This window comes from Balaenoptera musculus, chromosome 15 (genome assembly GCF_009873245.2).
Source record: "Balaenoptera musculus isolate JJ_BM4_2016_0621 chromosome 15, mBalMus1.pri.v3, whole genome shotgun sequence".
In the NCBI taxonomy this organism is placed as follows: domain Eukaryota; kingdom Metazoa; phylum Chordata; class Mammalia; order Artiodactyla; family Balaenopteridae; genus Balaenoptera; species Balaenoptera musculus.
In genome coordinates this window covers 31,887,253-31,910,124 of record NC_045799.1, presented here as the reverse complement: position 1 = coordinate 31,910,124, position 22,872 = coordinate 31,887,253, and the positions used below count along the sequence as shown (strand labels likewise).

At 42.9% G+C, this 22,872-nt stretch overlaps 1 protein-coding gene across 3 annotated transcripts in view; it reads left to right on the top strand.

Moving 5' to 3' along the window:
- SLC23A2 (solute carrier family 23 member 2) overlaps positions 1-22,872 on the top strand; it is a 143,420-nt gene that overhangs the window by 113,876 nt on the left and 6,672 nt on the right. For all 3 annotated transcript variants that reach the window (XM_036826304.1, XM_036826305.1, XM_036826303.1), the window contains 7 exons: positions 379-560; positions 10,331-10,451; positions 10,974-11,130; positions 14,687-14,834; positions 15,965-16,070; positions 21,463-21,592; positions 22,276-22,413. In XM_036826304.1, coding sequence (XP_036682199.1) covers positions 379-560; positions 10,331-10,451; positions 10,974-11,130; positions 14,687-14,834; positions 15,965-16,070; positions 21,463-21,592; positions 22,276-22,413 — 982 coding nt within the window. The remainder of the gene's footprint in view (positions 1-378; positions 561-10,330; positions 10,452-10,973; positions 11,131-14,686; positions 14,835-15,964; positions 16,071-21,462; positions 21,593-22,275; positions 22,414-22,872) is intronic.

The window sequence follows — 22,872 nt, the reverse complement described above, 5'->3', positions numbered from 1 at the left end:
GAATTTTTGTGAATAACACTATCTTAAGTCAAGAATCTTTGTACTGCATTGTTCCTCTGAGGCTGGTTATGAATGTTGTGTCTTAAATGAGAATTATAAATTATGTCTGTTTCAGTCAGTGGAATAGGCAAGCTGACTCTGTGTCCAGTGCCCATTTCTGTAATACTCTTACATCAGTCAGGTTATACTTAAGTTTGCTAGATCCCAGTAACCCCCACTGGTTTCTTTTGGGGTTTGCCAGGAATTTTCCAGCTATGTTATGCCTGTTGTATAATAACTTGGTGCCTTACAGAATTATCAGTTGTCGTTGCAGGTGACATTTAGAGTGTGTGATGTATAAGCAGCTTGCTCTTATGTCTGTGTCCTCTCTTGCTCCAGATCCAGGGAGCCATCATCATGTCCTCATTGATAGAAGTGGTTATTGGCCTCCTAGGCCTGCCTGGGGCTCTGCTGAAATACATCGGGCCCCTGACCATCACACCCACAGTGGCCCTCATTGGCCTCTCTGGTTTCCAGGCGGCAGGAGAGAGAGCAGGGAAGCACTGGGGCATCGCCATGCTGTAAGTGTTCCAAGACCACTCAAAAGTGAACAGTAAAAATCTCCCCTCTTCCCAACACTAAGGGACAGCCTCTTTGAATGTTTTGAACATTTATACGAACTTTAGGAGACACTTAAATTAAGATTAGTCTGGTAGTTTAAACTTTATTTGCTTCATGCCAGGGAGTTATTGAAGTAACATGCAGCCAAGGTATTCCAAAGACAGATTTGGCAGTGATGTGTAGAGGGACGGTTGTAAGGTTTTAAACTTTGGGATGGGAGTAAGATGGTGGCACCATTAGCTCTTGACTTTTTTTTTTTTTTTTTTTTATTTTTTTTTATTTATGGCTGTGTTGGGTCTTCGTTTCTGTGCGAGGGCTTTCTCCAGCTGTGGCAAGCGGAGGCCACTCTTCATCTCGGTGCGCGGGCCTCTCACCATCGCGGCCTCTCCCGTTGTGGAGCACAGGCTCCAGATGCGCAGGCTCAGCAATTGTGGCTCATGGGCCCAGTTGCTCCGTGGCATGTGGGATCCTCCCAGACCAGGGCTCGAACCCGTGTCCCCTGCATTGGCAGGCAGACTCCCAACCACTGCGCCACCAGGGAAGCCCAGCTCTTGACTTTTGAGGTCATGCCAAGTCTCATACACATGAGTTGGAATACCAAGAAGCTGAATCCTTTAGATGAGACTCAAAAATACTTCCAGAATAGCAGGAGACAAAGATGCTGCAGGAGGTGTGTTGGCATCAAAGGTGATGTGGCTCCCAGGTCAGACAGCTCTGTACACCTGTCAGGAAGCTGTTATTCCTGCCAGAGTCCTGCTAGTCAGTGCCAGTCCTTTTGCACAGTACTTGAAGTTGATTAAAGATGTCACTTACCCCTTTTAAGTAATGTCAGTAAAGACATCCAGGACTTTATACGATTGATTATTAGAGGCACAGAATTCTATACACCACAGATAGAACCCACATTCTCTGTGTGTATCTGTAGAGCATATGTAAGAGTTGACCATATCATAGGGAAATGGTTCCAAGACTCTAGAATTTTACCGATCAGTAAAATTTCTTAAAAAATTTAATAACAATACAAGAGGATTTCTAATTGTTTTGTTTTGCTTTGTAAAATGTTCTGTAATTATTCAATAACAAGCAGTACTTGTTGAGCCTATGCATCAGTGTTACATACCACTGGTTGTATATATTATAAATTAAGGTAGGTACCAGTGTTATCCCTGTTTAACAGCTAAAGAAATTGAGGGACAAAGATGCAGAGTTAGCTGCCTAGGGTCACACAGCTAGTAAGTGGCCACGATGGTTTTCAAAACCCAAATAGTCTGACTAGAACTTAACCCATAACACTTAATTCTGCTTCTCTGTGTTAGAACATGGTTTACAAATAAAGTGAATCCTTGCATAATTGTAATCCATGTATCATTGTAAATTAAGGTATAGGAAAATATCCAGTATTGTTCTTAATTTTCTCATTTCACCAAAGGTTGTCAATATTTCCATACCAGGATGGGTGAGTAGAAGGCATATAAGAATGTTCACTCAGTGAAATGCAGTAAGTTCCAAAAAAGGAGAAATCGTATTTACCGTCATGCAGTAAACTTTAGGAACCAATAGTAAAAGATTGAACAAAAACCCCAAACGACTTAGAAGCAAAAGAACACCATTGTAAATAACTCAGAGAGGAACTCAAAACTTCACAATTGCTGACAATTTAGCAAATGATGACGATAACAGCACTGGTCACACAGAGCAGTCAGTTGTTCTCAAGAAAAGTCAAGTAAAAATAAAGTACATGAAGAGCTTATCTCCAGAAACTAGAAAAACATGATAAAAAATGAACACAGTGAAAGCAGGGGAAAGAATTAGTTAGGATACAAAAAACATGAAACAAACAGAAGTGATACATCCCAAAGGTGGTTCTTTGGAGAATGGCAAACATATACTATAGATAGGCTTCTGGCAGGGCTAATTAAGGTGAGAAAGGAATGCACACACAAAGAGAGGGATAAAACTGCAGCTTCAGGGAAGATGTGTTGAATCTGTGTTCCTGCCCCGAAACTTAAAAAAAATAATAATAAAATAGGTGGTTTCCCAGCTGTTTCATTTGATAAATAATCAAAATTGACTCCTTCTCCCCCTGACATCTGGATGTTAGGGCTCCTCAGAACTTGGTCCTGGGCCTCCTCCTGTCCACATGCTCTTCCCCTGGGACATGTCATCCAGTTCGTGGCATCAACAGACATGCATTATGCTGGTGGCTTCCACAGGAACCTGAAGCCCAGGCCTCTGAACTCAGACTTACAGATCGAACCCCTGACTTGTCCTCTCCATTTGCTGTTACACAAGACATCTCAAACTTCAAAGGAAGAAAGCACCAAACTTTTCATTCCCTCCTTGCCCCCAAACCAGTTCCTTCTGTCGTCCTCTCAGTGGCACAGCCAGACGCCCTGCAGTCATCCTTCTTTCTTCACTTTTCCTCATTCCCCACGTACAGCCCATCATTCTGTCCTACCTCCAGAACAAACAAATCCCCAGTCTGTCCTCTGGACTGTCATTGCCACCACCCCCAGCCATCACTTCCAAACTGGTCTCCAGCTCCTTTTTTGTTCCCTTCCTGTCCGTTCTCAGTCCTGTAAAATGCTTGGCCATTATCTCTTCAAGACCTCCTCTTCTGTCTCCTCCTTTTGCTGGAATTCTAGAAGCTTTTAGGTCTTGTCATCACAGTGTCTGAAACCTCACATGCCGCCCCTTGGTGGTCTGTTTACATCTCGGGCTTGGCACTCTGGGCCTCTTCTCTTTGGAATCTCAGGTGTTCATGGGAAATGATCTTGAATTACTTCACAGATGCCCTCCTCCCCTCCATCCCTGCTTGTCTGTCTCTTTCTGGAACTTCTAAAATGTTGGTCCTCCCAAAGTTGTCCTCTTACTTTCCTCTCCTGTCTTCCATCTCTTCATCTTTTTTCTCTATTCACAGGAATTTTCCTCAGCTTTATGACTCCTTCCGTCGAGGTTTTTATTTCTGCTCTCCTGTTTTTTAGTTTCCAGAGCTCTTCTTTTGTGCTTGGGATGTCAGCTCTATGAGGGCAGGGCCTTAGCTCTATGCTAGTCACCATGGCACTGCCAGCACCTGGTTCACCATCTGTCCCAGGGCAGGCATTCAGTGAGAACATTGTGAATAAGTGAAGGGGGAGGGTTGGGAGGTGTGAGCACACCCTTGACCATGGGAAGAAAAGTCAAAGATGTTGTGGAAGGACTTTCATTCCTAAAGGATGTGCTCCATTGGTTAGACAGTGAGTGTATGACATCTTCAAGGAACAGAGAATTCCTGCACTGTTTAAACTGTTCCTGGAGCTTTGAGAAAGAAGGGAAACTTCACAGTTCTATCCTAATGGCAAATCCTGATAGAGCTAATGCAAAAGGGAGATCCTGGACCAACTTTTTCCTTCCTGGGGTTGTGTAAAACCCTGAGCAAATATATTCAGGTAGTAGCATCTAAAGCTCAGCATTTTTGTCTACTGTAAGGCTCCGTGCAATCTCTAAGATGCAAGTGTATAGAAAACTTTCAGGAAAGGGCCATAGTATACAGCTCTGCACATACTTAATTTTTGAAGTGCTACATCTATAAACATAATCTGAAAAGAATGTTCCTTGGAACATGGTTTGGGAAAATGCCACTATAGATAATATAATAAAAGGACAATGTATTTATCATTTCAGGAACCCAAGGATGATTAAATATTAGAAAATTTATTAATAAAATTCATTATAGGTCTCTGGTGGGTTTTATTAATAAAAACCATGGTGACAAATTTTTTTAAATTGATCAAGTTCAGCCTATGTCCCTACTGCAAGCAGTGATGAATAAGATTTTTAAATGCCCCATACATTAATGGTGAAAGACTTAAATTAGGCCTGCCTATTGAAATCAGAAACTGCGATAAGCATGTTTATTATCAGTATCATTTAAAGTTGTTCTGGATGTGTAGCCAATGCGTAAGACAAGAAAATAAAATAATATGGATCAATACAGAGAAAGTCAGGGAGAAGGGAATGATGACTTGCCCTTAATAATAATTAAAACACATTCCAGAATTTAATAACAATACTGTGACCTGAGACAGGGTAGACATTGGGAGAGCAGAATAGGAAGGCTAGAAACATAACCAATAAAAAAATTAATATTTAGTATATGATGACAGGTCATATTCGAAATCAGTGGGTAATGGGAGAACTGTGTAGGAAAGATAATTATTTGGAAAAAAGCTGGATTTCTGGTTTATATCAGAAATACATTTCAATTACTTACATATAGAAAATAAAACCATGAAAATGCTACAAGGAAACCTCCATAAGTGTTTAATCATAAAAAACAGGTTAGATAAAGCAGATATGAAAAGAGAAAGATTGATTTTACTACTGATGAATTTAAAACTCATATCAAAAACCAATGAAACTAAATTTTAAATGAATCTGGGAAAATATTTATAACAAACTCCACAAGAAAGGCTAATGTTCCCAATTCATGGAGTTTCACCAATTAATTTACAGGAGAGAAAGTCCTGGTGGAGTAATGAATGAAGGATATGGTACTAACAACCACTTAACAGAAAAAAAGAAGTACAAATAAACCAATTAGTGTTTAAAAAGGGTTGTCCTCCCTGGTTATCAAATTGCATATTCACATGGAACGCTTTAGCAGTGGCGGTATTGGTGGTGGGTCAACATGGGCTCCTGAGTCAGCCAATAGATGTGACATTTAGAGACAGACCCTCAGGGAAGAGGAAATGTGGTGAACCAGTACCTGCCGTTTCTAACACAATGGATAAGTCCCGTGTTTTTCCTGAGAATATTTTCTGTTTACTTTTCTTGTGGATAACTTAGAGCCTATTCAAAAGTAGAATAGTGTAATAAATTGCCATGTACCATCCTCAAATGCTCAAGAAAAGTCTCATTTTGTCTGTACCCCCGAATTCATTGAAATTCTAGGATTTTGAGGTTTAATACTAATTAAACAGAGAAATCTGAAGTAAAATAATAGTCCCTCCCACACACCCCCATCCCTCTAAAAAATCTTCTCATGAATAACTAACAAAAATGTAGTATTTATCCTTCAGTATTTTATATCATTGATGCAGAAATACAAACGTGCACATATACAGCTTTACCATTATTTTATAATTTGTTTTTCATCCCAATAATTTGTCAGGGTTACCTTTCCAAGACAATGTGTTTAGGTCTGTTTCATTCTTTGTACAACTGCACAATGTTAAGTAGTGTGAAATAGTCTATATTAAACCATTCCCCAGTTGATACTCAAGCACGTTGTTTAAAATATTTGCTGTTGCAAACAATGCTGAAATACCTATTCTCATGTGTAAAGAATGAATATTAAAATAAATGATGACACAGCTTTTTAAATTGATGAAATTGGTAGGGATTTAAAAGTATAAGACCCTGTGTTGCAGTGAGTAGCAAATGGGCACTCTTTTTTTTAAAAATTTATTTCATTGAAGTATAGTTGATTTACAATGTTATGTTAATTTCTACTGTACAGCAAGGTGATTCAGTTATACATATATATACACATTCTTTTTCATTATGGTTTATCACAGGGTATTGAATATAGTTCCCTGTGCTATACAGTAGGAGCTTGTTTTTTTATTTTTTTGTTTGTTTGTTTGTTTTTGATTTTTTTTTGGCTGCGCCACATGGCATGTGGAATCTTAGTTCCCCGACCAGGGGTCTAACCTGTGCCCCCTGCAGTGGAAGCATGGAGTCTTAACCACTGGACCACCAGGGAAGTCCCAGGATCTTCTTGTTTATCCATTCTATATACAATAGTTTGCATCTGCTAATCCCAAACTCCCAGTCCATCCCTCCCCTCCCCCCTCCCCCTTCACAACCACAAGTCTGTTTTCTATGTCTGTGAGTCTGTTTCTATTTTATAGATAAATTCATTTGTGTCATATTTTAAATTCCACATATAAGTGATATCATATGGTATTTGTCTTTCTCCTTCTGACTTACTTCACTTAGTATGATAATCTCTAGGTCCATCCATGTTGCTGCGAATGGCATTATTTCATTCTTTTTTATGGCTAAGTAGTATTCCATTGCATATATGTACCACATCTTTTTTTTTTAAGTGTAGGTTTTTTTTTTTAATTGAAGTATAGTTGATTTACAATATCGTGTTAGTTTCTGTACCACATCTTCTTTATCCATTCATCTATCTGTGGACATTTAAGTTATTTCCATGTCTTGGCTATTGTAAATAGTGCTGCAGTGAACATTGGGGTGCATGTATCTTTTAGAATTAGAGTTTTCTCCAGATATATCCCCAGGAGTGGGATTGCAGGATCATATGGCAACTCTGTTTTTAGTTTTTTGAGGAACCTCCATAGTGGCTGTGCCAATTTGCATTCCCACCAGCAGTGCAGGAGGGCTCCCTTTTCTCCACACCCTCTCCAGCATTCGTTTTTTATAGACTTTTTAATGATGGCCATTCTTTTTTTTAAAAAATTATTTATTTATTTATTTATTTATTTTTGTCTGCATTGGGTCTTCGTTGCTGTGCATGGGCCTTCTCTAGTTGTGGTGAGCAGGGGCTTCTCTTGTTGCGGAGCATGGGCTCTAGGTGCTCAGGCTTCAGTAGTTGCAGCATACAGGCTCAGTAGTGGTGACACACGGGCTTAGTTGCTCCATGGCATGTGGGATCTTCCCAGACCAGGGCTCAAACCTGTGTCCCCTGCATTGGCAGGCGGATTCTTAACCACTGCGAATAATGGCCATTCTGACTGGTGTGAGGTGATACCTCATTGTAGTTTTGATTTGCATTTCTCTAATAATTAGTGATCTTGAGCATCTTTTCATGTGCCTGTTGGCCATCTGTGTGTCTTCTTTGGAGAAATGTCTATTTAGGTCTTCTGCCCATTTTTCGATTGGGTTGTTTGGTTTTTTGTTATTGAGTTTTATGAGCTGTTTGTATATTTTGGAAATTAAGCCCTTGTTGGTCACATCAGCAGATGGACACTGGTCTCTGGGTGGGATTGTAAATTCACCCAACCTTTCTGTATGTATTTAGCAGTTTGTATTAAACACTTTTTAATAAGGTGTTCACTGTTTGACAGATCTGTTCTAGTCCTAGGAACTTGTCATAAGGAGACATTCAGACTGGTGCCAGGGAAGGATGATTCATTGCAGTTGTTTCGTTGCTCCCAGTGTCATACCTTAGGGGACGTGTTTAAATAAGATGTGGTACATCCACTAGATGGAATGCTAAGCAGCCACTAAGGTGCTGATGCAGGTTGCCATCTCTTGAGGTCAGGGCGTTAACTGGGGCTGCAAGCTAGTTGGGAAGTAGCATGTAAAGTATGATTTGAGTTTGGGCCAAATGATGATCTGTTTGTGCTCCAGGGGCAAGGATGACATCAGATAGTCCTGTCTCCCTCTCTATCCCAGTGCCTGGGACCCAATGACATGCTCTAAAACAGGGGTCCCCAACCCCCAGGCCGCGGACCAGTACTGGTCCACAGTCTTTTAGGTACTGGGCCGCACAGCAGGAGGTGAGTGGCGGGCGAGCGAGCGAAGCTTCACCTGCCGCTCCCCATTGCTCACATTACCACCTGAACCATCCCCCCCGCCCCCCCCGTCCGTGGAAAAATTGTCTTCCACAAAACCGGTCCCTGGTGCCAAAAAGGTTGGGGACCGCTGCTCTGAAAAGCCCTGGGAATTGATAGACCAGAATGCTGCATGCTTATCGCCCAATGTGAGATGATGAGCAGTCTTCAAGATTTTGTCTCTTTTTGCTTATCTGCCTTTTATAATTTTTCTAAATCTTAGTATGCATTGCTTGCATAATATAGGTAAGGTTAAAACAAAGGTAGACAAGCAAAATGTAACATGAGATGGAAAACACCTGGTGTGGTGAACACGAACCCTGGCCTGAGGATCGGGGCTCAGCTCCTGTCCCTTATGTGCTAGGGCAAGTCTTGTGAACTCAGACACATCACCCACCGCTGAGCCTCTGCTTCTGCCTCTCTGCAGTGGGGCTGCCTGCCCTACCTGCCCCACAGGTGTATTTGAGGATAAAAAATAGAAGAGTAGTGTTCACCTGCCCAGTTCACTTACTCAATTTCAGTTGCCAGATTTGAGCCTGAGATCTGGGTGACCTTCCTTGGATTCTGTTATGTGTTTCCTTTCCATTTTTAAACGTGCTTTGAAAAGTGAACACCATAATGCAGATGTAACTGTCAGGTGGGATGTTGCCTGCAATAATGATAACAGTAATAATAGATACCAGGCTTTTTTGGATCTTAGTATATACTTTAGAAGAAAACCAATAACTTTTTTAAGACGTGAAAATTTTACGTTGGTCTAAGTTTAAAATACACCTGTTTTAGTATCCCTCATTGTCGTATTGGTTTTTGTTAAACTTCACCTTCCTGGGGGAGTTGGAATAACTTGGGCACCATTTATGTTTTCATTCTTGAACTGGTACTGGTCTGATGACTTTGTGGTGGTACCAGGTCAGCGAAGTGCCTGCATAGGTGGGGAGATGGTAGAATGGCGGCCGGCTGCAGTCAACACCTCAGGTGGAATGTGACCATGAAGCTGCAGTTGACCAGCTCTCAGTGAAACTGATAATTCCATCTCAGCAATTAGAACTGTGCTCAGGAACAATTAAGCTTAACTTTGACTGAGAATCGACTCTTCCTGCCAACTCTACCTCAGGTTGTAAGGGAAAGAATGAGTCCCTATGGGTGATGAGACATATTGTTGTACGCCTTCATCATTTCAGCGGTGGGAAGCCATCCCACACCTGCCACACATGGGGCACCAGGCAGATGAGGTTGTGTTGAGTCCTGCTGCAGGGGGGTCACCAGCCGACCTGCCTCCTGCAGCATTCAGTGTACCTGGGTCAAGAGTGTGGGACTCGGTAGAGAGAAACTTTTGAGTCAACCCAGGCATCCCTGCCCTCACAAACAGTGTGGCAAAGTAGTTCAGAGCCCAGGCTGTAGATCTAGACCTCTGGCCCACGTAGCTGCATGATCTTGGACTGCTGGCTTTGTTTCTCTGTAAAGTGGATGGTTATAGAATCTGCTGTAGAAGGCTAGGATGATGGGCAGGAAGACCTATGTGTAATGTCTGACACAGAAACCTCTCAGGAATATTATTATTAATATTGAATTCTACTGTATATAGCTTTCTTAAATATTGAAGTTTTACTTTTTGCTTTTAAAAAGTAATTTATGTTCCTTACAAGTAAATCAGAAAATACAGAAAAGTGGGGAAAAAAAGGTCACAAATCACATTGCCACCTGAAGCCAATCCTTATGAGCATTTTGGATCCTGTCCTTCTTACCTGTTTGCATGCATGCATGCATGTGTGTGTGTACATGCACTCTTGTGTGGTAGGGTAGCTGCTTTTTAGTTAATTTATAGTTGTAATTATACTGTGCAGTATGTTGTATCTGGCATCTTGTCTTGTTCCCTTAGATAGTGTGAGCTTTTCCTATCAGTGTGTACACTCTTTGGGTTTTCTTATTCTATTAAGGAATATTTAGCCAAAGCATTTACATGGCAATTTCATTTCCATATCTAGAAATGTTAAGATCCAAAAATCATTTCCAAAAAGTATGATTTCCCAAATAATAGAGGACTAGCAGCTTTGTAGAGAAATGAGTTGAACACGTGTGGTCAATTTTGCCATTGAAGCTTTGAGTATTATTTTTAACACAGACATAACAGCCTTTAACCTAGATCATTTTCTTTCTCTCCTCAGGACAATTTTCCTAGTATTACTGTTTTCTCAATATGCCAGAAATGTTAAATTTCCTCTCCCAATTTACAAATCCAAGAAAGGATGGACTGCATACAAGTTACAGCTTTTCAAAATGTTCCCTGTGAGTAGTCACCTTGTTTTTTTTTTTTTTGGCAATATTGCCTTTGGTTCATATGTAAAATGTTTATATGAGAAGAGGGGTTTTAAGCAGGTCGTCCTGGGGGGACCATGTCTGTGTGATGATACCAGGGTACTAATGACCACCCAAATCACCACGGACCTAAAATTTAAAAGCAGTGGAAGTTTCCAATTCTGGAGTCCTTTTAGCAGTATGTGAGAGGACATTGGTTGTCCTTGGAATTGAAGGAGGTCTGACTCCAAGTGGCCTTTTCAGGCCCATTGTCCATTATTCTTATTTTACTAGCCAGATTCGGGCTAAATAACTTCACTGCATAAAACTACTCTCTCTAAATGTGATTCCATTCAAGGAATAGGTTCTAAGCAGATCCCTTATGTGTTTTTTCTGCAAAGTACTGATGATGATGGGCTCTGGGGTATGATATTCCGACTGCAAGAAGGCGTCTTTTGCCAACAACCACCACTTCTGTTGGCCTGACAGAGCTTTTTCCTTTAACCACTTCAGATCATCCTGGCCATCCTTGTGTCCTGGCTGCTCTGCTTCATCTTCACAGTAACAGATGTCTTCCCTCCTGATAGCACGAAGTATGGCTTCTATGCTCGAACTGATGCCAGGCAGGGTGTGCTTCTGGTAGCCCCGTGGTTTAAGGTCCCATACCCATGTAAGTATTCTGGTGGCCAAGAGGGGTCAGGAGCCCACAGGGGCCCAACCTAGAGGAGTTGGAAGTTGGCAGGAGGCTCTGCAACACGAAAGGCCTTCTTTGTCCCAGAGCATGCCCTAGAAGTCTTACCATTCTGGCCCTTAGAGGATTAGACAGCAGAAAAGGGAGGCAGGAGGCTTTGTCCCCAGAGGGCCATAGTTAACACACAGAGACTAACCAGCTCCCTTCTCAGGTATACTGGTTGTTTCTTTTGGTTCCACTAGGACAAAATCCCAGACATAAAGGGGTCTCTTGCCAGATTTGAGCTCTGGTGGCCAGGATTTGAGGGCAGCTGCTTAGAAAGGCAAGTACAGAGCTGCACAGTACCCAAGCCACTGAAATGAACAGACTTGAGTGGGAGGGGCCTGAAGATTAGCAGACGGCTCAAGCATGATGGAGTTTGTATAATCTTTTAATGGGTAGCTATAATTTTTTTTTTTAATTTGGTCACAGCTGTCAGGTAAACTAATATTCATTCACAAATGGTTGGATGATGGATCTTAATTTATAATTTCAGTGTTGGGTAACTCTTGGCCAGGTGGCAGAGATGTACTAATCCCCATCTGTGAGGTATCACTTGGATTCATGTGTAGCGTTTTCTAGACCCCAGCCCCGAAAGTGATTGGTGTGAACCCAGTGATGATTACATGCTTCTTGTCGTATTGTGAAGAGTCTGTTCCTGGCATTTAAGGTTTTTATTAGAATGGAAACCTGAACTTAGTTGGGTTGTGCCAATTTATGCCCCTGTCCAGCAGTCACATTTTCATATTTTATGACAAGGAGGAAGAGCCAAGGATATTAAGACTGGGTTAGAGATAACTGTTCTAAGGACTTCCCTGGCGGTCCAGTGGCTGGGACTCTTGTGCTTCCACTGCAGCGGGCACGGGTTCAATTCCTGGTCAGGGAACTAAGATCCCACATGCCGCGACATGGCCGAAAAAAAAGATAAGATAACTGTTCTAAGCATGTTAAATGATAGGGATGCTGGCAGTTGTTCCTTCTGGTCTTGACACATTTACAAACACTGTAAAAAGCTTAGTCTTTCTAAAAAACATTCTCATCAGATTATATGGTATAAGTATGTATTTATGTATACACAAGTTCGTTCCCCCTATTCCTCCCCAGTACATGGTTCATAAACATACACGTAATCTGAGATAAAGTGAGTTTAAAAGTCGATTGGTGAGGGAGTCAGGAGGAGGCATGGGAGGGCAGGTAGGAGGAAGCCCCCACGGCACATTCGGGGTGGTCCTCGCTGCCTGTGCATGTGGCTCCCAAGATGAGCACAAATAGAAACACAGAGTGGGCTGTCCAGGAGAAGCAGCTGTGCGTGTGTTGAGAGACCAGAGAGATTTTGCTCAGGTACCACGGGGCCCATGCACAAGGAGGCATAACTGAGTTGGACAGGGCCTTAATGTCATGACTGCAGAGAGTGCTGTCTGGCTCGTCTTGACAACAGCCCTTGACCGCCACCAGCTTCTCTATTGCCAGAGCTCCCCTAGATAAAGAGCTACTTCCAGAGCTAGAGGATGTAGTCTTATGTACTCTCTAATGATTTGGCTTAATCCAGAGACAAGTTTTCATATATCTAGAGCAGTCGTTCTTAGTCTTTAATATGCTAAGAATTACCTGGATTGGTTGTTAAAATACAGATTTCTGGTCCAAAATGTCAACAGTGCCGAGTTGAGAAACTCTGCTATAAAGTAACAAAATAAATTAAAGCTTCTAGATAAGAGGAAAGATGAAATAACAGACTTAAATAGAAGGCTGGAAGCCCACAGGTTTAAAATTTAAATAAATAAATAATCTGAAGGAAAAGGGATCAAAAATTAAGATTACAAATTTTAAATGTTGAAGTAAATGGAATAAAGATTTTAAAAATAAGGATTTCAGGCAAAGGGGAAGAAATAAGAAAGCAATAAACAAGTAAAAAGACAGAAAATAAAAGGCAATTTCTGAAAAATAATAAATGGCAAAATAAAACAAGAATCCAACCCCCAAAATCAAGATACTAAAATGAAACCACAGTGGTACATCAGCAAAGGTAACCATATAAAAGGTTATTTAGAAAACACAAAATGTTGCTTGATAAAGAAATCATTTGCATGAGAATAATCCATTCCAAACCAATGCAGAGACGAGATGTTGACCAAGCCAGTTGCTGGTGGGTCTGCACCTTGAACCCCTGACCACAGGCTGCCTCTGCACCCCCTGGTCAGCTCCCACAGGGTAAAGTGAGCTCCAGGCAGGAAAAGTTCTGTCCACACACACACTCCAGGCATATTCTGCACATCTTACTTTACGTGTCATCTTTTTCTTCCCAAACTTGTGGTTGCTCCCATTACCTATGAGACAGAGGCCAAGCCCCTCCAGGGGGCTGGTCAAGGCCTTCCCAACCTACCTGCCCCATGCTGCACACCCCCCTCTGCTGAGCACTAGCCTATTCCTGCCCGGCTGTGTCCATCCACTGAGGCTCAGGCTGCTGCCTACCCAGAACGCCCTCTCCACCTGTCTCCTGCTCTCCAGGCCCTTCTTGGACAGGGACTATGCTACTTCCTGACTTCCTAACTGGTACTCATTGTGACCTGGTTTGGGTTGCCTTCATTTGGAAGTCTAATCATTGCACTGGTTCCAGGATCTTTTAGTGTCCTGATCCCTCAGTACACTGTTGGCCCCTGCACAAGAGAACATTTTATACATTTCTTTTTTCACTGTCCTTTCTATTTAGTAGCTCTATTATAACTAATGGTTCAGGGAAAGAAGGTCTAGGTACTTTACAAAGAAGTCTATTTGTTCTAACAGTGAAGGTTCCTCATGCTATTTTTATTAAATAAGATCAATGGTTTTTGGTATCCAAATAGATATACTTTTAAAGAAAAAAAAAAACCCTACTAAAAATTAAATCTGGGTAGGATACGCAAAATGAAGCTACCTGGGGACTTTGCTTTCTTAAAGGAAACTCTTTAATTTCCCATAACATGGTTTACTTAAACAAAAATAAGTGCTGGAATTATACTAGAGAAGGGTTGTCTATACTTTGTGCCATGCTTTACTCTTGGGATTTAAATTTAGCTGGTGACTTTTCATTTGATGCCACCCCCTGGGCAGGAGCACTATTTTGTGTCATGCTTTGCACAGCAGGGCTAAAAATCCTCTTCATACAAATTCCTATGCCAACAAAGCAGGCTGTGTTGAACTGTAATTTAACAGACACTGAGTGTGGCTTTGAAGCAGGAAGAGTAGCACCCGCCTCTTCCAGCCAAACAATTTCTTCTTTTAAATAAAGCAGACCAATCCTGGTTATGGCTGTCTTCATCCAACTCAGAAACTATTCCCAGGCGTCTAGTGCACTGATGACTTAGGTGTAAAAATAAACAAATAGTTTCCATGAGCTTCAAAAATCTGAGTGGATCTTGTAGAGTCCTCTGACATACTGAATGACTCAAATGTCCTGAAAACTTTTGCCTGCCTCTCTAAGAAAGTTCATGAGGCTTTCATGCTTGTTTTCCTTCCTTAGTTCAATGGGGACTGCCCACCATCTCTGCGGCTGGTGTCATCGGCATGCTCAGTGCGGTCGTTGCCAGTATTATCGAGTCTATCGGGGACTACTACGCCTGTGCAAGGCTGTCCTGTGCCCCACCGCCCCCCATCCATGCAATAAACAGGTGCGTTCCTGAGAAAAAATGAGCTCTTCATCGGGCCCAGCGCTTCATACTTTGCTCTTTGGTTTGGATAACCAAGAGTTTCAACATGAAGTAGCCAAGCACCAGGGCTCTTTATTGGCTGTTTGTTTTGGACAAGTCACTGCCCCCATTTTGCCCTGATTTTCCTCATCCATAATATGGAGCAGAATTCCCACCCTTCTTCCTCATGGTAACAATCGTATAAGACATTCTCTGTGAGATCACTCCAGACCTTAGACCTTAAACTCACCAAAACCAGTACCAGGTACTGCCATTGTTCTTTGCTTGGTTTGGGTCATGGATATATTGTCCCCTTTGATTTCTTGTTTTCCCAGCTGTTCTATTCACAGTTACAATTCATATAGAGAGAGACAAGAGCAGGAATAAATGAAGTCTGTAGAATCTAGAGGTTTATGAGCTGTGGAGTTTATATTCTCAGCACATCTGGTCTTTAGTTTCTGGATGCTGGGGGCAAATTGGGCCCTGTGGAAGCTGCAGAGAAGAGAAAATAGCCCAGATCATTCCGCCTTTCCCAGCCAGCTACCACCCTTCCAGAAGGGATTGTGTGTGATGAGATCCAAAGGGCTGGTGTCTTAGCATCTCTTCCATTGGTTCTGTTGGGGTTTAGAGTCCTGGTTTTTCTGTTTTTCTCTAATGGAGTTATTGCATATGAGTAAATTACTTATATACTGATTCTTTTAAAAGTTTTAATGTTTACAAAATTACAAAGCATTTCCTTTCTGATAAAACTATATAGTAATAGGAAAGGAATCAAATCAATGGATGACCCATGTTTGTCTTAGATTCCAACAAATGACTTTATATTTCTGGCTAAAATCTTTTAACTTGGAATAATTTTTAAACATTTGTGTCTGATGTGTGGTTCAGAGATGTGCTTCTCAAAGTTGAATGAGGATGGAGAATCCTGTTAAAATGCAGGTCTTCAGATCTGGGATGGGGCCTGAGAGTCTGCATTGCTAACCCCTCCTGGGGAGTGTGGAGGCTACAGGTCTGTGGGCCCTGCCTTTGGGCCACAACCATTTAGAGTGTATTTCAGAGTATTTCTCCCATGGAATGAATGTTTTTCTTTCCCCCATTCCTTTACGTTTTAGGGGGATTTTCGTGGAGGGTCTCTCCTGTGTTCTCGATGGCATATTTGGTACTGGGAATGGCTCTACTTCATCCAGTCCCAACATTGGAGTTTTGGGAATTACTAAGGTACAAATATTTTTCTAATTAAATGGTTGGGCCTCAAAATGTTGATCCATTTCATTGATTGGTCTGGCCACTGTGAGTTCCAAAAGGATGGCCTCCAATTCCGAGATCATCTTCTTCCCCATCTCTTATTTTTTCATTGATGGGTTTTTGGAATGCTGATAGAGGTCTCTTTCGCCTTGACTGACCTGGGTAGGCAGGCATCAGGTGCTATTCCTTCATACATTCCACAAATTTTTATTAAGCACTGACCCTTTGCCAGGCTACTGTTCTAGGCACTTGGGATACATCAGTGAATAAAAAAGAGAAATATCCCCATCGTCTATGGAGTTTAGATTCTAACAGAGGAAGACAAGCAATAAATAGTAAGCATAATAAGTATGACAGAAATATGGGGCAGGGTGGGGGATCAGGAGGGTAAGTGTTAAATCGGGTAGTCAGGCTAAGCCGCGTTGAGAAGATGACTTTGAGCAAAGACCTGACGAAGCTGAGGGAGGGAACTGTGCAGGTACCTGGGGAGGGGCATTCATTCCGGCAGGGCAACCGCCAGTGCAAAGCCTATCACAGGAGCAGGCTGGCACGCTGCAGATGAGCAAGGAGGCCAGTGGGGCAGGAAGCAGAGAGGGGAGTGGGCGTCGGCCTGGTAGGAGCAGGTGAGGTTCTTGGGGTAGCTGAGGGCCAGGTGCTGCAGCCCTACAGGCTGCCAGGGGCCGAGTGGAAGTGGGGGCCGCAGGGTGTGGCTCCATCTGATTTTTTTTTTTTTTAAAGAATCACTATGGCTGCTATGATGAAAGTAGAACATGGTGGGCGGGAGAGAGGATAGAAACAGGAGACCAGTTAGGAGATGGCACTAGTTCTAGATGAGAAATTATATTACTCATTACAAATAAATCAATCTTACAGTAACACAGTTTTCAAACTGCAGCAGCATCATTCTTCTCTTTCAGATGAAATCTGTTGTGGAGTTAGTGGCAGAACAAACCACAGCGAGTCACTCAGGTTGAAGCAGTGCCTGGGTCTGAAGTCCTCCCCACTTGTCTCTCCTCCCCACCCCACTCCAAACACAGACACCACAATCCAGCTTCAGTAAAAAGGAGGCTGCTTCTCGGCCTTTCAAATTTACTAGCAAATAAATTTTATATCCCAGTTGCTTTGGGCCAAAGCTTGCTGTTTGCCCAGGGTGTTGAGGAATGCAGCTCGGCCCTGGCCATTGTATGTTGCGCAGCTAGACACCGTTAGAACTGGTTCACCATCTAGGGTGGCCTGCATGAGTCAGAGGTCTTCCTCCTGAACTTGAGAACTTGGGGGTGGGCTGGAGCCTTCTAGAACTTTTTGACCTCTCTAAAATTAGAAATCCTTCTCCAGCCCTCTGCAAGATTATATAACCAGATAAAAAGAAACCAAATACTTAGTTTGGTTAATTATAACTGCAAATCCAAGTGAGAGGGAGCAGGGCATGCATTGTGCAAGCCTGACATGCTGGTTGGTTTCCTGTAAGTTGGCCAGGCCATCACAGAGCTCAGCCTCAGGTGTGCTGGTGGCCCCACCTGCTGCCTGTTGCTCCTGGCACATGACATGTGAGGGCTGCCTGATGGGCACTTCCTCCAGGATGCCTGGGTTCTATTGCTGCCCATGGTGAGAGCAGATGCTGAGCACACAGAGCTAAGGGAAGGGTCAAATGGGCACCAAATGGGGCATAAGCCACTCACTCTTTAGCCAGTTTGCTGCCATGAACCTGTAGACATATAACTAATCCAAAATAACGGAGTAGTAAAATTATTATAGATGGAGGGACTCTTGGGGAAACAGTTTAACAAGCCAGCTCCCTTTCTGCACCTTTTTAAAACACATCATCACATAATTTAACCAAGGTCACTGTAGGGAGTAAGTAGTGCTGTCACTAAGGTTCCTTCTAAAACTTGACTGAGCTGGTTTGGGGAATAATTATCTTTATTATAATTTGGATGGTGCTAGCTTATTCTGAAAAGGCACCCTGCCCGCATTTTTTAATTGAGCCAATTGATCTTACCTCGGAATCCCTTTGGACCCACTTACCCTAGGTGAAGGTCTTATCCATTTGAGAGCAGTATCAGCCCTGGAATTGGTTTCCATTGCCCTGACTCACAAGGGGGTATAATTGAGCCATCTACACAGATGCCTTGGGGTGGGGAAGTAGGACTTGCACCAGAAACTTCTCTGTGGCCTGAGCCATGTGGCTGATGGAAGATTCCTGCCCAGGAAAAAGGAAGCACAAGGTTATAGGCAGTATTCTGCCTCTTGTCCAGCTGAAGGACTTGGGACAGTCATTTTTCTGATTAGAACTGAGATCTGAAATCTGACAATTCTAGATCTAGATCTGTGTTGTCTAATATGGTAGTCAGTAGCCCCATGTGGCTGGTGGCTGCCAAAGGAAAGCACAGATACAGAACGTTTCCATCACTGTATGAAATTCTTCCAGACAGCACTGTCTGGACCATTGTCTCAGACTTCCAGAACAAATAGAAAGAGGGTCATCTGTGGCTCTTGCGGAGAATCTACCTCCATTTCCTGGCAACTCCACTGTTTGCTATCCTTCATCTAGTTATGGCGTTCCATGTACAGACATGGACATTCTAACTATTTGATCAGAGTTGAGGCTGCCTACCCCATTGTGTTTTCTGAAGTTCTGAGGGTTGGATGGGTTGGATTCCATGTGCAGGACTTCTCTGCTGAGTGTGTTCCAGTGTCTGTCCCACAGAGAAGGGCAGCATGACATGGTAGGGAGGTGGCTGCTTTGGATCCAGCCCTGGCTCCATCACATTCTCCTAAAGTGACCACGGGCAAGTTACGTCACCTCTCTGAGTTTCTATACCCTTGTCTATAAAGATAGCTTGCAAGGTTTTGGAATTAATAACTTGACGTAAAGCACCTAGCATGGGTTAAATAAGCAAAATAGAGATACTGTTATATGATATTTAGCCCTAAGTTTATTTCTAGGAAGAGTAAACACCATCTTCCCTGGCTGAACTGTCTCTGATGGTATCCAGAGGGAGGTCATTTCTTCTCTGCAGCATACCACCCTGTTGAACACTTTGGAAAGTCAGAAATGCAGTGTCGATTTTTCAGTGGCCCTAGGCAAAGCCACAGTTCAGGAAGGAGATCAGAAGGGAGTCTGGGAGGTGATTCCAGGGAGTGGAGAAAGGAGATGTGAAGGCTCCATGTAAGCACCAGCAGGGCAGGGATTTTAGGGCTGTGTCTCTGGTGTTTGGAACAGAAATGTATAATAGGCACTCAGTTAATGTTTGTTGAACAGAAGAATGGCTAACTTGCTGCTTTTTTTGGACAGCATCTAAGGCAGATCAGCCTTCCTTGAATGGTTTTCATAAGAGATTTATTGTTTCAGGCATCCCTAGGGCCAGCTCAGCCCTCCCCCCTGCACACCTAACAGGGCTGACCCTGCTGGGAGGTGGATCCCTCTGTCTGGTTGCTCTTTCTCTTACTCATGCCTCAAGACCATCTCCAGGGAACCCTCCCCAACTTTTCAGAGTTATCTCCTCCCACTGGACTCCCACGCAACATAACAATTGCAACAGTACAATTATTTGATCATAAGCTTGTGACTTACTCATCTTTGTATCCATCACCACCCCCCATCCCAGTTTCCCAAGTGCTGGTCACGTAGTAGGTCCTTGAAAATGCTGAAAAACAAGCTATTTGTAAATGAAAGCCTTCCTAATCATGTATTACAGCCAAGCGTAAGTAATTTTTGCTCCGTTTGCCAGTTTGCATGACCTTTTCACTGCTCCCCTGCACATAGTGGTGGTATAATGGGAGGAACTGTAAGTTGGAGTAATGGACGCTAGGCTCCAGTGTCAGCTGTGACTGATTCTAGCTGGACAGCTCAGTGAAAGATTCAATTCTTATTCTGAACTTGACCCTTGGGCACATTGAGAAGCTGTTGGAAGGTCCAGCCCAGCATCATCCAGGAGAACAGTGCAGTAGTGGAAATGTTCTCTACCTGCACTATCCCCTGTGGGAGCCCCCAGCCACACATGCCTACTGAGCACTTGAAATGTGGCTAGTACAACTGACGGACTGACTTTTACATTTCATTTCATTTTAGTTACTTAAAATTTAAGTAGCCATCTTCTGTTCACTGTAAGTCATACATAAAGCCCTGTGGACGCTATTCCATTTCTGGAACCTCTTTTATCCAGTTTATGTCCTCAGGATGTTTTCCTGGGAGAGGCAACACAGAGTAGGGGCCAACAGTGCAGGATTCTTGAGCCCAGTGCTAGCTCCATCTCTCGCTACCTGGGTGACAGTGGACTAGATGGACGCTTCTAGAAGGCAGAGATCAAGCTTAACCAATAAAGTTGGGACCACATGGGAAATGCTTTACATGGTGCCGCAGAAGTCCAGAGTTGGGGAAGCCAAGCCTTGGAATCAAAGAAGGCTTTGCAGAAGAGGTAGCATTGGGGTAGTATTTTGAAAGATGTGTCTGAGAACTGGCCAGAAGGGGGATGAGAACCCGAAGACTTAGGCAGGGGACTGACCTCCCAAATCACAATGTTAAAGAGGTCACTCCATCGTAGTGGGGAGGACATGTGGGCAGAGGAAAGGCCAGAGGCAGCAAGTTCAGGTGGGAGGCTGTCAAATAACCTAATGCTTCCCAGGTGCTGTTCAGACTATTTTACATGCACCTCATTTAATCCTCAAAGCAGAAGCACACCGTTCATTGTTACAGAGATGAGGATCCTGCCACCCAGAGAGGCTAATGCCTGTCTCATAGTTAGAGGTGGAGCAGAGACAGGAGCCAGGCAGCTCCTGCACTCTTTGGTCTCCAGGCTGTGCCACCTCTAATGAGTAATACACCAGGAGGAAAAGTAGTTCCAGAAATGTTTGGGGGTTTTGTCTGATCTGCCAGAACCCAGAAGAGAAGCAGGGGCCAAGTGTAGTTTTTGCATTTTGCATTTGAGACACTAGAAGATCATCCTGGCCAGTGACTGTGGGCATTAGAAACCCAGAACCAGAGCGCAGGAGCAGGTGCACACTGAGGTGACATTGCCCAGGGCTCAGAGATGCAAAGGCTGAGCCCCAGGATCCCCGTAGTCAAGGAGAGCAGAACAGTCAGCTTCTGGCAAGAACCGGATGGGATGGAAACAAGGAAAGGTGGTGGTAATCTTTTTACTCTAGTTGTGTTTATAGTAATATTTATGTGTTTAGAGTATTGAGTACTCTAATTGAGTATCCTCATTGTGAAATGAGACTGAACCCTCTTAACTAAAAGTTTTAAGAGTAATCCAGATTTTGCCTGTGGGTTTTGTCACATTTTCCCACGGGGCCTGAGTAGTTGTGTGTGCTGCTGGAGAGCCTCGAGGTGAACGCCTTTCTCTGCCCTCTGTGTGTCCCACAGGTTGGCAGTCGTCGGGTGATACAGTACGGCGCAGCACTCATGCTCGCATTAGGCATGATTGGAAAGTTCAGCGCCCTCTTCGCCTCGCTCCCGGATCCTGTGCTTGGCGCCCTCTTCTGTACTCTCTTTGGTAAAATTCCATTTCCTTGATAGCCGGCTTCCTTCTCAGGCTCCTTTTCTTTCTTCACATTTGCTAAGGAATCCCTTCAGTGAGATTGAAGGTAACGATAAATTTCTTTTTTAAAATACAAAAGGACATACCTTAAAAACATATAAACACATATCACTTTCTGAGTTGAATTGATGTTAAAGGTAGAATAATTGAGCTAGGAAAAATCAAATTAAATTTTATTCCCTCTAATTGCCATTTCTAATTGATTTAAACTCAGATATCTTCCCCTCTGGGCCATTTAAAACTGACCATTTTTACGATGGGACTCGATCTCTGTGCCATTCAGCTGTAGTAATCAGGGACTTGATATTTGGGTGCATTTCCCAATGTAATTGAAATTGTTTGAATCAAGTTTTTGAGGTAGAACCAATGTCCTTAGTTTTCTGCCTGGTCTAAAAAAAGCATAGTGGGATGTTTATGCCCCTTATTTAGGCCCAAATAGTGCCTAGGCTGAGGGTCATTTGGATCAGAGACCCAGGTTGTCACATTTTGGTCCCTGTCCTGTCACTACACAGGTCTCCCAACCTGTTTCTGATGGGACCGAGAAAGGACATTGTAGGGAGTCTGTCTTCAACAGTGTATCTATCATTCATGCCATAGGTGAGATAATGGAACTTGTGGTCTAATGTTTTTCTCTCCAGGAATGATCACAGCTGTTGGACTCTCTAACCTGCAGTTCATTGATTTAAATTCTTCCCGGAACCTCTTTGTGCTTGGATTTTCAATCTTCTTTGGGCTTGTCCTTCCAAGTTACCTCAGACAGAACCCTCTCGTCACAGGTAGGAAAAACAGGCCTTGAATCTTGTGGGGAAGTTGGAACCACAGCCAGCAGTTCACAAACAGCTCACCACCAGTTGGAGGGGACTTTGGAACTTCAGGAATCATTCTGATGAATGTTCATCTATGTTTTTCATTTAAATCCCACTTGGCCGAAGCTTATCTGGAAGCCCTTTGCACTCCTAACCACCTGTTTTCCATAGCAGGTGAACGATTTTACATTCCCACCAGGTATGTGGGACACAGTGATTTCTATTTCTCCATATTCTCACCAAACCAAACACGTGTTATTTTTCTGTTGGGGATCATTATATTTTTAAATATAGAAAGTGTGTGAACTTCTGTCTTAATATATCTCATTCATGTGATAACATCTTTAGAAATAAAGCTGCTCCTAATTAAAAGAAGCTAAGCACTAATTAGTAATCCAGAATTCTGAAGCCCTTCATTTGATTGCTGAC